Source organism: Mesocricetus auratus, unplaced genomic scaffold (assembly GCF_017639785.1).
Source record: "Mesocricetus auratus isolate SY011 unplaced genomic scaffold, BCM_Maur_2.0 Super-Scaffold_6730, whole genome shotgun sequence".
NCBI classification, from domain to species: Eukaryota; Metazoa; Chordata; class Mammalia; order Rodentia; family Cricetidae; genus Mesocricetus; species Mesocricetus auratus.
Genome location: NW_024429184.1, coordinates 54,325,217 through 54,340,887, shown reverse-complemented (window position 1 = coordinate 54,340,887; position 15,671 = coordinate 54,325,217). Strand labels below are relative to the sequence as shown.

At 46.9% G+C, this 15,671-nt stretch overlaps 1 protein-coding gene across 5 annotated transcripts in view; it reads right to left on the bottom strand.

Annotated features, from left to right (window-relative positions):
• Tpd52 (tumor protein D52) overlaps nt 1-15,671 on the bottom strand; it is an 85,456-nt gene that overhangs the window by 19,449 nt on the left and 50,336 nt on the right. For all 5 annotated transcript variants that reach the window (XM_013110968.3, XM_040741392.1, XM_005066783.4 and 2 more), the window contains exon 2: nt 4,334-4,449. In XM_013110968.3, coding sequence (XP_012966422.1) covers nt 4,334-4,449 — 116 coding nt within the window. The remainder of the gene's footprint in view (nt 1-4,333; nt 4,450-15,671) is intronic.

Here is a 15,671-nt window from a genome sequence, read left to right as displayed (position 1 = left end):
ACCCTGTGCTCAGAGGATTCAAATGTTAAAGCTGGTTGTTCAGATTGTTCCGACACACACTGGAAAGTTGGGACAGAGGAAGGATGAACATAGTTGTACGATTCAGCCAGTTAGTAACAGTGAGCTGCCACCCCCGTTCTCAGACATCACCAAGAACGAATGTCTCTTTCTAAGTTTCACGGAGAGGCCAGCCACTGTAGTCCTCCCCAGGAAGGCACGCCCAGTGTCTCAGACCCCTTGCTTCTGTTGGCTAGGGGATGCTACTGCAGCACACTGGCAGCTACAACCCCTTCTTTCATGGGTGGGTGAGGGAAAGGGAGACTAGCCTTAAGAGGGTAGTAGAGCGCGGCTGACACAGGGAAGCGTGAGTGAAAACTGCTGTGAGGGGCAGCAATGGAGGCTGGGGTACTTGGCATAACAATAAAAACACATAGGCTGATGGGGCAGACTTGAGAGTCACAAATAAACGGACAAATGTGTCAAGAGAAGTTCGTAGAGAAGGAACAGCGAGTTTTTCCAAACAAGTGTGGCGCAGGTAGCTGGTTTCCATATGCAAAAGAATAAAGGGAAGCCCTTAACTCAGTCCACACCCCAAAAATACTCAAATGGATCACAAAGCTGTATCCAATTGCTAAACAGTGTTAGTCTGAGAGCAAAACATGGAGGCAAATGTTCAAAACTCTAGTTAAGCTTTTTTTTTAAAGATGCAATACATACAGTATAAACAAATGGGAGAGGGAGCAGAGGTTTTCAAAATAAAACGGGCACAGAGGTCCATGTGCTAGGTGATACCAGCAGCATCAGGAGGCTGAGGACATCCTTGATTATGAGTTCAAGCCAGCCTGGGCTATAAAAGACCTTATCTCAAACCCACCCACCCTCCAAAACCTTAAAGCCTACCTACTGTGTGCTTCAGAGGTCATTATCATGAGACAAAAAGAAACCAACAGAATAAGGAAAATATCAAAGTCTATGGCAATGTATGTGCACTGTGCCAAACACATGAAGAAACTTACAGTTCATAAAAAGGCATAACAAGGCAAATGATCGGATTTTTAAATGGAAAAAGGAACAAGACAATTCTCTCAGGTTGCATCATCCATTAATAAGCCACCCCACACCCACTTTAGGAGTGCTATAAAAAATAGACATTAAGCAGCTGCCAGGACTTGGAGAAACAACTCCTCCCGGGCTGATACAGTGTGTGTAAACGCACAGCTATGGTCAATTCTGTAATGCCTCTGACAGGAATTTAAGAGAATGAAAATCCATGCCCCCCAACAGATGCATACACATGTGCTCACAGGAGGCCTGTAAGGAAATTAACCTAAATGTCCATCAAATGGGCAAGCTGTGGTTATATGATGAAACATCATTCTGCTATAAGACCACCATAGGCAAAACGAGCACATCACAGCAAGTCAAAGATGCAACCGTCACCAAAGATGGCTTGGTATAGTAGTAGTTTCCTCAGGGAAGTGTCTTAAAATACAGGATGTTAAGGAGGGAGGAAGTTGTAAAGAGAGGTCAAACTTTCCATGCTGCAGGGACACCCCTCAAATGCATAAAGTAAACAACTCAAAACAGCTTCAAGAAGTTCCAGAAACTGGACAGATAGTGCAAGCTGCTCAGACAAGCGCAGTTGCCCGGAAAATGTTAATCAACAAATCACCTAGAAGATGCTCAGGCCAGCCAAGATGGGGGTGGAGGGACACAGAGCAGCTGTACCTCCCAGAAGAGTCCAGCAGAGCAGCCTAGAAGAGGCTCAGGCCAACTGAGCTACCCAGAAAAGACATTCTGGGGCGCTGACCCGTTTCACTAGTTACGCTGTATTTTCAGACTCCCAGCTTTCATGAGCTGTCACCTATAACTCCCATGGCTTTAGTGATTGACACAGCTGTCTCTGAGTCATTTCTGCTCCTAGAAGTAGCCTCCCACTCATATCACTCACCCCCACCTTTGGGGGAGGGGCGTTTCAAGACAGAGTTTCTCTGTGTGTAAAATCTCTGACTGTCCTGGAACTCATTTTGGAGACCAAGCTGGCCTCGAATTCAAAGATCTGCCTGCCTCTGCCTCCCGAGTGCTGGGATTAAAGACATGAGCCATCACCACCCGGCTCATTCATATTCTTTTAATAACTTCAATAGAACTCACTATTTCAGAGTTAGACTTTGGTGGTATCTGTACTTTGGTCTGTTGTTGGTTCCCTATCTGAGGTGAGTAGATGTTTTTTCAGGTCGCCCAAGGAATGGTGTCACACAACATAACACAGACTAAACTGACATCCATAAGAAATGCCCAGTGCAGGTGAATCTACAGATAAGAACTAAACTAGCAGTTGCTAGGGGTTGGGGAAGGAGGCAGAGTGACTGCCAATAGGAACAGGGTTTCTTTCTGAGCTAATGAAAATGTTCTAGTGCACACAGTGATGGTTGCACAACCCTGGGAATATAAACAAACCATTTAAAAGGTGAAGATGATAATATACAAATGAGCATTTCCATTCTGGCTGGGGAGATGATAGGTCAGTCAGAGACGTGCTTGCTGTGTAAACATGAGGATCCCCTGAGTCCATGGGGTTTTTGTGGTGGTTGTTTTTGCTTTTGTTTTTCTAAGTGTGGTGGCATACACTGTCACCCCATTTTTGTGGAGGCAGAGACAGAAAATGCCAGGAGCTTGCAGGTTACAGGTCACAGAGAAACCCTGTGTCAAAACAAATTTAAAACAGTGGATGGTGTTTGATTGATGGTTGGCATGAAAAGGCATTCTCTGGCCTCCACATGTATATATGTGGGCCTGCTTCCTCCCAACCTCCTAAATCGCTCCTTAAGAAATGTCTTCCAAACTGAATTCCTATCACTTCTTTTACATGCAAGAAGGTGAAAAGGTGAGTTATAGAATAAGAGAAAATGCTTGGAAATCACAAATATGGTAAGGGTACAGAAGTATGTATGTATGTTATAGTTCTCACATTTGAAGAACAACCCATTTCTTAAATGGGCAAAGGACTTAATGCATATTTTTTTGTCCAGAGATATACAAATGACCAATAAGTGCATGACCAGAGGTTCAATATCACCAGTTGTTAGAGGAACCCAAACACAACCACAATGGAATTCTATCTCTCTCCCACTGACACATACAGCTTTAACCAAAAGGATGAAGGAGGAATCTGTTTTACTAAGAATGGGAAGAACCCAGCATAGGGATGGAAAGTGGGGTGTGAGAAACAGTTAGGTGACTCCCTTAAAAAGTTAAAATGTAGGCTTGCCACCAAGTCTGTGTACCATCCCTGGAATCCATTTGGTGAAAGGCGAGAACTTACTCCTGAAAGTTGTCCTCTGACTTCCATATGTGTGTGCACACGTGTGCATGTACACACACACACACACACACACACACACACATGTACACAATTGTTGCTAGTTCATTATCCAAGTTGTTAATAATATACCTGGCCATCAATAGATGTGTGAAAAACAAAACACAATATGGTAGATAAATACAATGAGCTATTATTAGCCATAAAAAAGGAACAAGTTACTGGCAGATGACACAACAGGAATGAGTCCTAAAAGCATGATACTGAGTACCTGACTGAAGGCACCAAGACACAGAGGCCACATATTATATGTGAAATATCCAGAAAACAGTTAAATCCACAGGGGAGGGGAACCAGCTAAGAGGAGGAGGCTAAGTGACTCCTCGGTGAGTACAAGGGGCTCCTGGGAACAGGGGGAGATTCTTCAGAACCTGAGAGAGGTGACAGTTACAAGACACTGAATGTTGACGAACTGTACACTGGAACAGACCAAACCTCATATGCCAGGCAGTGGTGGCGCACACCTTAAATCCCAGGACTCAGGAGGCAGAGGCAGGTGGATCTCTGAGTTCGAGGCCAGACGGGTCTAGAGAGTGAGTTCCAGGACAGGCAGGGCTACACAGAGAAACCCTGTCATGAAGAAACAAAAGAAGACGAAAAAGAGTAACAACAGAATTTTATAGAAGGAGGCTATGGAGCGAGGGAGCTGGGACTCTGTCTGGAAGTTGGGCTGAAGCCTGAAGCAAAGTTTTTCTTTGGAGAGGAAGCTGGCCTGCACCCACAAGACGGACGGCAAGGATGAGCAGTGCACACTTGTTCTAGGATCTGACACCGTACCTCTCCCCGCCTCCCACTGCACCTGATCCACCTGAGGACCTAGAGTCACCCTCTTCCTCTGCCCTATGGAGGCTGCGCAGGCGCCTTGAGCCTCTTCCCGTACACATTACCAGCGGCTTTGGAAACCGCAAGGCCCAACACTGAAGGCAAAGGTCCAGGAAGGACGGCTCTCACCTTGGCAAGTTCCCGTCTCAGCTCATCTTGCTCCTCCTCCGACAGGTTCTCTGGGGCACTGAGCATGGCGACAGCATCCTCTCCTTCCTCGGCCACTGGCTCTGTCTTCAGCAGACCTGGGGGTTAAGGAAAAAAGGCAGCATGCCAAATGTGAAAGCTAAGCTAAATCCCCCTACAGCTGCTCCACTGTCCCAACTAGAACAAAGTCCTTGAGGTTACAGTCAAACACCTTCTTTCTGCATGTTGATGTGATATGGCTATCTTGGGGAAAGAGGAAAGAAAAATCTGGATAGCCAATAAAAACCACCGACTTAGAATGCCAAAACACACGCTGAAAAATATGCGGGTCTCTCAGCTTCCACTCATACTCTCAGTCTCCGTCTCCAAACAATTATGACAGCAGAAGAATGGGGTCCCACATCATCTACCTTTACACTAGACACAAGCATGCCCACAATCCCAGCACTCAGGAGGAGACAGGACAGTCGCTAGTCAAGACCATCTTCAACTAAAACCAAATTTAAGCCCAGCCTGGGCAACAGGAGATCCTGTCTCAACAAAACAAAAGCCTATCTTTAGAACGTTGCACAAATAAATCAGCAGAGAGTAGATGAAAGATTTTTAGCCCTGCACACCAGTCCACAGCAGAGGTGGTGTGCTCATTAGCTCCCTGTGCAGACAACCTCCATACAGGAGCAAGTCAAATGCCCTAATAGAAGTTAATTCTGCCTCCTTCCACGTGGGAGGGAAGGCAGGAAACTCGGTGCAGCTTTCCCTAGCCCTATACTCGCTGACATGAGCTTTAAGCACCGTGTCATGCGGTAGGACAGTACAGACCTGTGATCCCAGCGCTCAGGAGGCTGAGACAGGAGGCTGGGAGTTCCAAGCCAGCCTGGGTTCTACAGTCTCCAGGACAAACAGCTCTGTTTCTATGTGGAGACTTCTAAACCCATCGCGCCCCTTCCCTGAAACAGAGTCCCCTGTTGAGAAGACCTCATTCCTAAGAGGGGCCAGCGTGGCAACCATCTTCAGCGCTTACCTCTCCCTGCCCCGACTAAAGGCCAGCTCAGATAAAACACAGAGGAAAAAAATCAAAGAAGCCACCCAAAACCCACACAAGCCTGCTTTTACGCTCCAGCCGAGCATCAGCGGGGCAGGTCCTGCAGTCCTCGAGCCTGTCCTGCTTCCTGACTTCCTGACTATGGATGTGGTGTTAGGAGCCGCCACCTCAGGCTCCTAACACCAAGCCCAGGGTGTTTCCTCTCGACTAGGGAGCTACAAGAAGCCCTTCTCTTCTCAAGCTGCTTTTCTCAGGCATTTTCTCACAACAACGACAAGACAAACTAACACATATTTTAATTTGTAAAATCAAAGGGAATTCAAAGAATTTTCTTTGAGGCAAGGTCTCAATATATAGCTCTGGCTGTCCTGGAGCTCACTGTGTAAACCAGATTGGTCTCAAACTCATACTCACTTGCCTCTGCCTCCAGAGTGCTGGGATTAAGGTGTGGACCACCACCACACCCAGCCCAAAACAGTAAACTTGAGAAGAGAAAGGTTCCAGAGTGGCTCCGCATGGGTAATTCAGTCACTGAACTTGCCTTTTTTAACTTTTGATACTCTGTTATCACAGGTTTTGTTTGCACTGATTTTGACCTTTTCAAGATGCTGTATTGACGTATGATTTGATTACTGAGTTTTCTAGTGCCCTCTCTCTTAAACCGTACACCTGTGACTCACCCTAGCCACAGCCTAGCCACCCATTCCCAGCATCCCCAGCTCACAGACTGATGCACTGAGAACTAGGGAAGGCTTCCTCCTCTTCCTGTAAGTCTACGCCACTCCCTGCCACGCTGCCCCTCCTGGCACGATGCCAGCCAATGGATGAAGGGCACATGGACAGGCCGGAAGAAACAAACACACACTGCTGAACACATAGCCAGTACCACAATACATGTAAGAAGAGTACGTGCAGCAGTGAGATCCATGTGTAGCCATGTGCACATTACAGAGGCACTTGACATGGGGTTTGTGGCGTACTAACTTTTAAAGGTAATTAACAATTATAATAATCATTAGCGTGGCGGTACCAAAACAGTGGCCCACGCACAAGAACTATTAAAGGAGCGAAAGTAACACAAACAAGCCTGTTCGGAAACTACACTTAGAACTGACAAGCAGCATTCAAGCGTGTTTTCAGAAGCAGAGACACAATCAAGGGGTGGCAAAGCTCACTGAGTGACAGCTTTTGTACCTTCAGGAAAGCCAAAGAGACCAGGTATGTGGCAGGGAGTCCCCACATGGAGGCCCGAAAAGACCATTGAGTAAAGCTTGAAGGTGAAGCCTGGATTGCCTGGACAATATTGGCGATATCAGAGATGCGGGATACTTGCCAAGGAGAGCTGTGTACAGGGTTGGAGCCAGCCCAAGGGAGAGAAGTGTTCTGCAGCCAACAAAGCTGGAGGGCAAGAGCCGTCTAATGGCCTCCCAGCATCAGGCACAGCGTTGTGTGACTTGGGTTGCCCGGCTGGGCTGGAGGGCAAGAGCCGTCTAATGGCCTCCCAGCATCAGGCACAGCGTTGTGTGACTTGGTTTGCCTGGCTGGGCTGGAGGGCAAGAGCCATCTAATGGCCTCCCAGCATCAGGCACAGCGTTGTGTGACTTGGGTTGCCCGGCTGGGCTGGAGGGAAGAGCCATCTAATGGCCTCCCAGCATCAGGCACAGCGTTGTGTGACTTGGTTTGCCTGGCTGGGCTGGAGGGGAAGAGCCATCTAATGGCCTCCCAGCATCAGGCACAGCGTTGTGTGACTTGGTTTGCCCGGCTGGGCTGGAGGGGAAGAGCCATCTAATGGCCTCCCAGCATCAGGCACAGCGTTGTGTGACTTGGTTTGCCTGGCTGGGCTGGAGGGCAAGAGCCATCTAATGGCCTCCCAGCATCAGGCACAGCGTTGTGTGACTTGGGTTGCCCGGCTGGGCTGGAGGGCAAGAGCCATCTAATGGCCTCCCAGCATCAGGCACAGCGTTGTGTGACTTGGTTTGCCTGGCTGGGCTGGAGGGCAAGAGCCATCTAATGGCCTCCCAGCATCAGGCACAGCGTTGTGTGACTTGGGTTGCCCGGCTGGGCTGGAGGGCAAGAGCCATCTAATGGCCTCCCAGCATCAGGCACAGCGTTGTGTGACTTGGGTTGCCCGGCTGGGCTGTGGTCTTACTTTGGCCCAGTATTTCCTCACTATCCTCCCCTTTCCCTCTTCTGGCATGACCTGCATATTCAGTCCCATGGTATGTTCAAAGTATGTGATCTGCTTTTTGATTTTGATTTTATAGGGGTTAGAGTTGAGCGTTTGCCTCAGACTGAACTTGGAACTTTTAAACAGTGTTGAGACTGTGAGAGACTATGGGGACTTTTGAAGCTGGACTAAATGCCTTTTACATTGTGTTACGGCTTCCGTGGGGGCAGGAAGTGGAATGTGGTGGTTTGAATGAAGATACCCCCCCATTGGCTCATATGCCTGAATGCTTGGTCCCTAGCTGGTTGGAGCTGTTTGGGAAAGACTAGGAAGTGTGGCCTGGTTGAAGGAAGTGTGTCACTGGGGGGAGCTTTCAGGTTTCAAAAGCCCACACCAGGCCCAGCATCGGTGTGTCTCCGCCTGCTGCCTATGGATCAGGATGTAAAGCTCTCAGTGACTGCTCTAACGCCATGCCTGTCTGCTTCTAGACACAGTGGTCATGGACGAAGGCTCTGAAACTGTAAGGAAACCCCCAATGAAACATTTTGTTTGTTTTTGTTTTTACGAGACAGGGTTTCTCTGTATTGTTTTGGAGGCTATCGGTCCAGCCTGGCCTCGAACTCACAGAGATCCGCCTGCCTCTGCCTCCCAGGTGCTGGGATTAAAGGCGTGCGCCACCACTGCCCAGCTCCAATGAAACATTTTAAGAGTTGCCTCGGTCATGATGTCTCTCTCGTCACAGCAACAGGACAGTATCCGAGATGAGTCCCCTCCAAGACATCTTGGAAGGATTGTTCAAGTAACTATTTCTATAGCAGACATCTCATCTCCAGTTTTAAATCTTTCCATACTTCCTTGTTTTACAAACGCAGTCCAGCCTTCAGGTCAGCATCCCGCCAACGGGGCAGCTCCTGCCTTTTGCAATGGCACCCACACTCCAACACCAGCCCGATCCGATCACTGTGAAACAGGCTGCTACTATGCCACGTATTGTCGGGACCAGAGCCTGTGTGTGTTCCTGTGTGGCAAGAGCAGCAAGGGACTGAGGATGGAGACCAAGCGTGTGAGCCGCCATCAGTCAGTGCAACATAAAGCTAAAATCGTCATTTGATTCCATCTTAATGTTTTGCTCAGGACTAAGTTCTTGATGACCCTGGACTCAAAGAGCATGAGCAGAATTCAAGTACTAAACTTTGCCTCCTGAAGTAAAACCTCTTCCATACTTTTAAATAAACATTATTTTGCAAGTCTAAATAGGCAAGGAGATAGACACAGTCAAACTGCTAATGTATGGGGGAATATCAATTCCAAAAGAGAACCAAAGAGGATGCTGGCATAGGGTGGGAATACTCAATATGAAAACCATTACAATTTCTTGGTTTCGGGTTTTTCAAATGAGGCATCTTCAATCAGTAAAGTCTACAAACACATTCCATAACCCAAACAACAACACAAACAAAAAAAAATATTAGAATACATGTAGCCCCAAATTTCTCAGATAAGGAGTCTTAGGGTTTCTATTGCTGTGAAGAGACACCACGACCATGGCGACTCTTATAAAGAGAACATTTAATTGAGGAGACAGCTTACAGTTTCAGAAGTTCAGTCCTTTATCTTCACAACAGGAGCATGGCGGTATGTGTGTAGATGTGGTACTGACTACATCTGGACCAGAAGGCAACAGGAAGCTGACTAGTTATCACAGGAAGGGAAGCTTGAGCAAAAGAGACCTCGAAGACTACCCCCACAGTGACACACTTCCTCCAACAAAGCCACACCTCCTAATAGTGCCACTCCCTTTGGGGGCCATTTTCTTTCAAACCACCACATAAGAGATATTCAAATATTTTAACTTTATTTATTTATGTATGGGTGTTCATTTACATGTATGCCTGCATGCCAGAAGAGGGCATCAGACCCAATTATAGATGGACGTGAGCTGCCACGTGGATGCTGGGAAATGAACTAAGGATCTCTGAAAGAGCAGCCAATGCTCTTAACTGCTGAGTCATCTCTCCAGCCCTGATTCTCAAATATTTTATTAGGCTATTTATAAAAATAAACATCTCAGAAAGAAAAAGACTTTGGCAATGCCCATACTTGGCTTCAGGACCACTGAGATAACCTGGTTATCAAAAGTGTCTAGCAAAGTCAGCCAGCAATAATTCAGTCTGCTTTTCTCACATTAACCTGCAGGGGGCAGCAAATCGTTGGCATTAAAATGTAAAGGCGCAGGTTTTTAAGACATCACCTGGATATAAAAACATAGACAGGACAGAAGAACCAAATGGGAGATGCTCGAATCACAGGCAAACTATGCAGTCATCTCTTATCTCCAAGAAAATTACTAACCATAGCCATCCAAATCAGAGCTAAGAACTCCAGAAAAAGTCATTTACACACTGACTCCTGTGACATGGGGATTGCTGTCACCACTGACAGATGACTAAAGAGGCTCAAAGGGCTGAGCAGCCACCAGAGTCACACATCGTACAGGTGACACAGTTGAGGTTTCTGAAACCAGGCAGGCTGATTTGAAAGGAGACGCTCCAAGTCACGGACGCACCTGAAAACAGAACTGGAAGCAGAGGCAAGACCTGGACCACGTGTGGTGGCGACACCTAAGACTATGAACCTGGAACAACCCGCAGACCAGAGAGGAGGCCAAAAGCAACCCCCATGCCAAATTACTTCTCCATCCCTGAATATTCATTTTGCCTTAAGTAAATTTCTAGGTATTATCTGGCTTCTATATGCTCGTAACTAGTATTTAGTATGGAGGGAAAGTCTAGCTTAGGGGAGAAAATATATCATTTTCACATTCAAATCATGAAAGTTGTGAAAAGATAATCCAACAAACACGTGCTCTTCAGTTTAAATGCTCTTTCCTAGAATCCAATGGAAAGCTATTTTAAACGACAAAGGCGCAGAATACGACTAATGCCTATTGAAGTATTTTATGCCAGCCACCATGAGGGGAAATTTTCTTTAACAGAGATTCTCTGCTTGACCAAACATTAGTCAGGCCTCTAAACTTTCTTTCAGGCCACCTATGTACTTGTTTGTAGAAATCCAGTTTAAGCAAACAAACCTACTAAGTCAGTTTAACCAGAATCCCCATCCCTAATATCTAACCCCCATACCTAATCAGGCCTCTCAATGGCCCCGCCCCAGGTGATGTCTCATTTCCCAGGACTAAAGTCTTCAGCAAGGCTCCCGTTAGGTTGGTGGAGCCTGAATGTGCCTGATTGCTCCGATTTTCCTTGACACTGGCCAACGCCTTATCAGGGGTTGACCCAGTCTCTGCAACAGTCCAGAACAGCGGTCACCATGCCTACCCCAAAAGTACTTAGTAAAGTCACCTCACCATGCTTTAACAAGAAATCTGCTTTTTTAACCAGAATGCTTTTTCCCATTAGGAACATGTTCCATAGAAGAAAACAAGCAAACAAAATTAAGTCACATCCAATGAGAATAGTGATTTCTACCAGAAAACTGAGGTCCTCTGAGATTACATAGTTTACCCAGAGTCAAAGACAAGACTAACCCTTGAGGGTCTTTCTGATTTGACTCTCAGAGAGAGAGAGAGAGAGAGAGAGAGAGTGTTTTAAGTGAGGGCACAGCCAGTGTGTGTGTGTGTGTCATCTAAAAGGTCCCTCCAGCAGAACACTCAAGTAGTGCAGGCGGGAGAGAACCTGGAAGCTACACAGTGGCCACAGCCAGATGGAGGCACAGATGACAACTGAGCTGTCACAGGAAAGAGGAAGGAGTTGAGAGACCACATGGTGTCATTGTACACAGACTTGTGTGCTTTGTCTTTAAGCTGGAGACCATGTAATTGCAAGACTAGGTAATCTGGAAACTGGACATCGGTGGCTTAGACCATGCCAGATCTCTTTACCGGCCCCTCATTAAACAAGGCACAGCACGGACACGGTGTGGGAGAGTACACAGAGCAGGTCTACAGTGTTCCTCAATGGAAAGCGGTTCAGGCCAGACAACACACAAGAGTGCTTTGGGAACACATCAACATTCCTTAAAAATATGTCCAAGAGAGTTACAGTCATCGCACACAACCGAATAAACCCCCAATAAGCATAAAATCAAAGATCTAAGTGACACGAAAGCACTGATTTTCGGTTTAAGCCAAAATGTTTTACAGCCCTGTAAAATAATTTTTAAATATATATATATTATGATCTGAAGTTCTCAGACTCGCCGGGATGCCTTCACGGTGAGCCTGTGAGAGAGACGGGATTGGCTGGTTCTGGTGGGGGAAGGAGTGGAAGCGAGCATGAAGGTATTGGGAGGAAGGGAAGGCGGGCTGCCTGCTGACGGGAAGGACAGAGAACTCAGCCCTGACCAGGCTCCACTTCCGGGCTATCAGCCCTGGTATCACTTCCTTATCACTCAGACTCAGGGTGCCTACACCAGAACAAACGTTAATATTTTATTTGAGCTCATGTAGTAGGCTAAAGGTTTAGTTAAAGCATAGATGACCAATTATCCACCACACACTCCATTAATTTTAGCCAAGAACAGTGTCTTACTTGCTGTAGCCCACGCTGGCCTCAGACTCCCAAGTCTCCTGCCTTAGCCTCCTCAGAGCTAGCACTACAAGCTTGTACCACTAAGCCTGACTCAACTCTTTCAGTTCATAGGATTCTAGATTCTACAGCCCAGTCATGAGTGAGTGTGGCACTGGTCATGAAAAGTATGGGTAGGTTCAGCCTTGGGCCCCAACCTGGATCTCCACCAGAACAGACCCCGACCCTTTATTCTGACTAAGACTGCTTCCCTTCAAGATTTCCTATGGTGAGTGACTATGACTAAAGCTTTAGCCATTTTCATACAACCCTACGTCTGGAAAAGAATTCCAAAGTCAGGCATGGTGGTGCACTCCTTTAGTCCCAGCACTTGGGAGGCAGAAGCAGCTGCTGGAAAAACACAAGTTCAAAACCAGCCTAGTCTGCTGCACAGCAAGTTCCAGGCCACCCATGGATACACAGGAAGTCCCTGTCTCAATAAATAAATGAGTAAATAAATATAAAGTAAAATCAGCCAGGTATGATGGTACACTCCGTTAATCCCAGCACTTGGGCAAGTACACGTCTGTGAGCTCAGGGTCAACCTGGGCTATATAGTGAGTCCTAGGCCAGCCAGGGCTACATAGTGATACCCTGTCTAAGACAATAGATTTGGGATCATTTCATTTCAACATCTCACTACGCACAGATAAAAGTGGAGGAGGGATGACTTATAAAAAGAAGCAATGAGACATGAAATAAGATGTTGTGGCAACATGTGACAAAGCCTGTACCTTTGGGCCATCAGTCTCTGAGACATGGGACCTAGTACACTGCTCAGTAACACTTCCTAAAGACATGAACTACAGGAACGTACCCAAGGGAGTCAGAAAGAGAAAGTCGGTCACGCTGCCTACTTTCTGTCTTACACCTTTGCCTCTCTGCATTGCCCGCTCTTTATTCCTTTTCCCTACAAAGGTTGTCTTCCTGAAAGCCGGTTCTATGTGGTACTTACAGCTTCTAGTTCACGGTGAGTTCCATCTAAAGGCTGCTACTATTTCCAAAAGTGTGCGCATTGTATAGGCGTGTAACCAGCAAAGCACAAGAGAGACACCTCTGCCCCTGCCTCTAGCTATCAGACTCCAGAAATAATGCACCCCAAGGAAATGGGTTTGCTGCAGGAATCTCGTGTTGGGGAAAGGGAGAGGGCAGTGGAGTGAGTCTTGGGTCCCCAAAGGCTGTCACTTCCCCATGATTAGCTCAACCTGAGGGGGAATGAACTAGGCGGGTGTGGCTGAGGTGGCCTGGAACAAGCAAGCTAAAGAAATGACCCATCTCGTGTGGCAGAAGCAGGAACCTCAAGATCGTAACTGAATGATGCCAGGGTGACTGAGGGAGAAAGGAGCAAAGCAGGAAGCGAAATGATGACAACGAGGAGTGGGCGCCACCGCAGTGGAGAGTATTCTCAGGGCTCAGGGCAAGGACAGACGTGAATGTGTCGCTCAGGAACCAAGTGACTTCGCAAAACTTCCCAGACGGGGGCACAAAGCAAGACTCCCCCCGGGGAGAACACAGTCCTGTTTTCAAATGGCTCCTTGCTCTCTTCCGGTGAACTGACCTCATTAAATCTTGCATCTTTAAAAGGGGAGGGGTGAAGGAAGTCTCCAGTCACATCAGAGCATGTCCACTCCTTCCCATCCTCACTCAAAACACCAAGCACAGAGCTGCTAGGCAAGACCATCGACTGAAGAGACACGGGTCGCCATGGAGAAACTTGGGGATGCTATCATGAAATTTCCTCTCCATGGACAGAGTTCTCTTGAGTCTCCTCTGGTTTTAATCTGTAAACCACAAGTAAGTTTGCCCTTTAAGCCCTCTGCAATCATAAAAAGCCCCACAGGATGCAGTCACCACATCCCTAAAGGAGAAGCAGGGTGACAAAGGGAAATCAGACAGTAAACGGGGTGACACGGGAGAAATCAGAGTAAAGGAGAATTAAAAGTAAACTCTGAGCTAAGGAATTTCAGCTTGGCTTTTCACACTTGACAGCATTAAGAACAAGATCGTTACTGTTACTGTTACTGTTTTCCTGCTACTCTGGGGGATTGAACCTAGGCCCTTAAGCAAGCTAGGCAAGACTCTACCACAAAGGTACAACCCCAGCCCAGACGGTAGATTATTTTCTCTACGCATCATTTCTGAATTTGCTAGAAGAACCAAAGACACTAAAGACCTGTGTCTTCTGACTTTCCTGGATAATTCCTACGAGGAAGGGATTCCAAATAAATGGTGTCTATCCCCACAAGCACTTCAAGCATGAAAGAGGACACGTTAGGAAAGGTCGCTGGCTTGACACAGAGGGTGTTGACAGGAATGCACAGAAAACGGAATGCAATGTTAATGTCCCAGTGGCACAGGAAAAGAAAGCAATAAGCCCCTCAGTAAAATCTGTGACCAGAAAACATGCTTGAAATGATCAGCCTTTTTCTGTAAGACCCATCACCAGAGGTATTAAGGTGTGGTCCCTGAACAACTGAGGCTGGGGTCCAGCTTCGTAGTAGGGCAAATAGGTCACGTGTACAAGGTCCCATGTAATCCCCAGAACAGCAAAGAGCAAACCACTGGCTTGAGAAGTGAAAGATGCGTGCTAATACCAGCTGGGCTAACTAGACTCAGGAACATCAGTGCTCATACTGTAATACAAACCAGGATGTGTCCTAGTCTGGGACATTCCAATCATTCATTTGTTCAACAAACATTTGCTTTGTTTTATTTGTATTTATTATTGCCTATGTTTTTCAGTTTTTTCTCTTATTGTTTTTGACGAAGTCTATGTAGCCATTGTTAGTATTCAGGTATCTGTACTGGCCTGTCCTTGGGGTTCTGACAGGATACGCCTTTAGCTGTAGCCACTAAGAGCACCACCTGTGCACATTCACCATGTTCCCTTTTAAAAGGGCCCTGCCTACCTTCTCTCTCCCTCTCCCTTTCCCCTCCCCCTCCCACCGCTGCTCTCATCCCCAAAGGCCGGTCTCCCGGCTCGGCTCCCCTTTTATGATCCCTTTTCCTAATTAAAAAAAAAAAAAAAACCTCTGCTTGAACCCTGTCACATGGTGTGTTTCTCTCGCACGATGCTTTTCTTAAATTACAACAGCCAAGGCTGGCCTCAAAATCACAACCTTTCTGCCTCTCTCGGCATCCCAAGTGCTAGGCTTGTATTTCAGACGCTGACATGTATGGCAAATCCATGTTTTCAAACTACAGGCTGTGAAAGCTACTCAGCAGGAGTGTTGCTGAGCACTATAGGAAACTGGAATACAAGCACACTGCAAGGTGCTTTTATCAATGATAAAAATCCACTTCTCCTTCCAGCCACCGGCTCTTCTCCCACTCTCCACTGGAACTGCTTGAGAGTATCCGCCCACTGACCGAGCCTCGCCGCTTTCACCTTTGCCTGGCGAAGGCGTTTGGATCCACATCTAAGGATGGATGGCTTTTGGATCCACATCTTGCATTCTTGTTTAGGTAAACTATCCCAAACTTTCTGAGTAGGGTACCTTCTTATATCCATCCTCTGCCTGCACA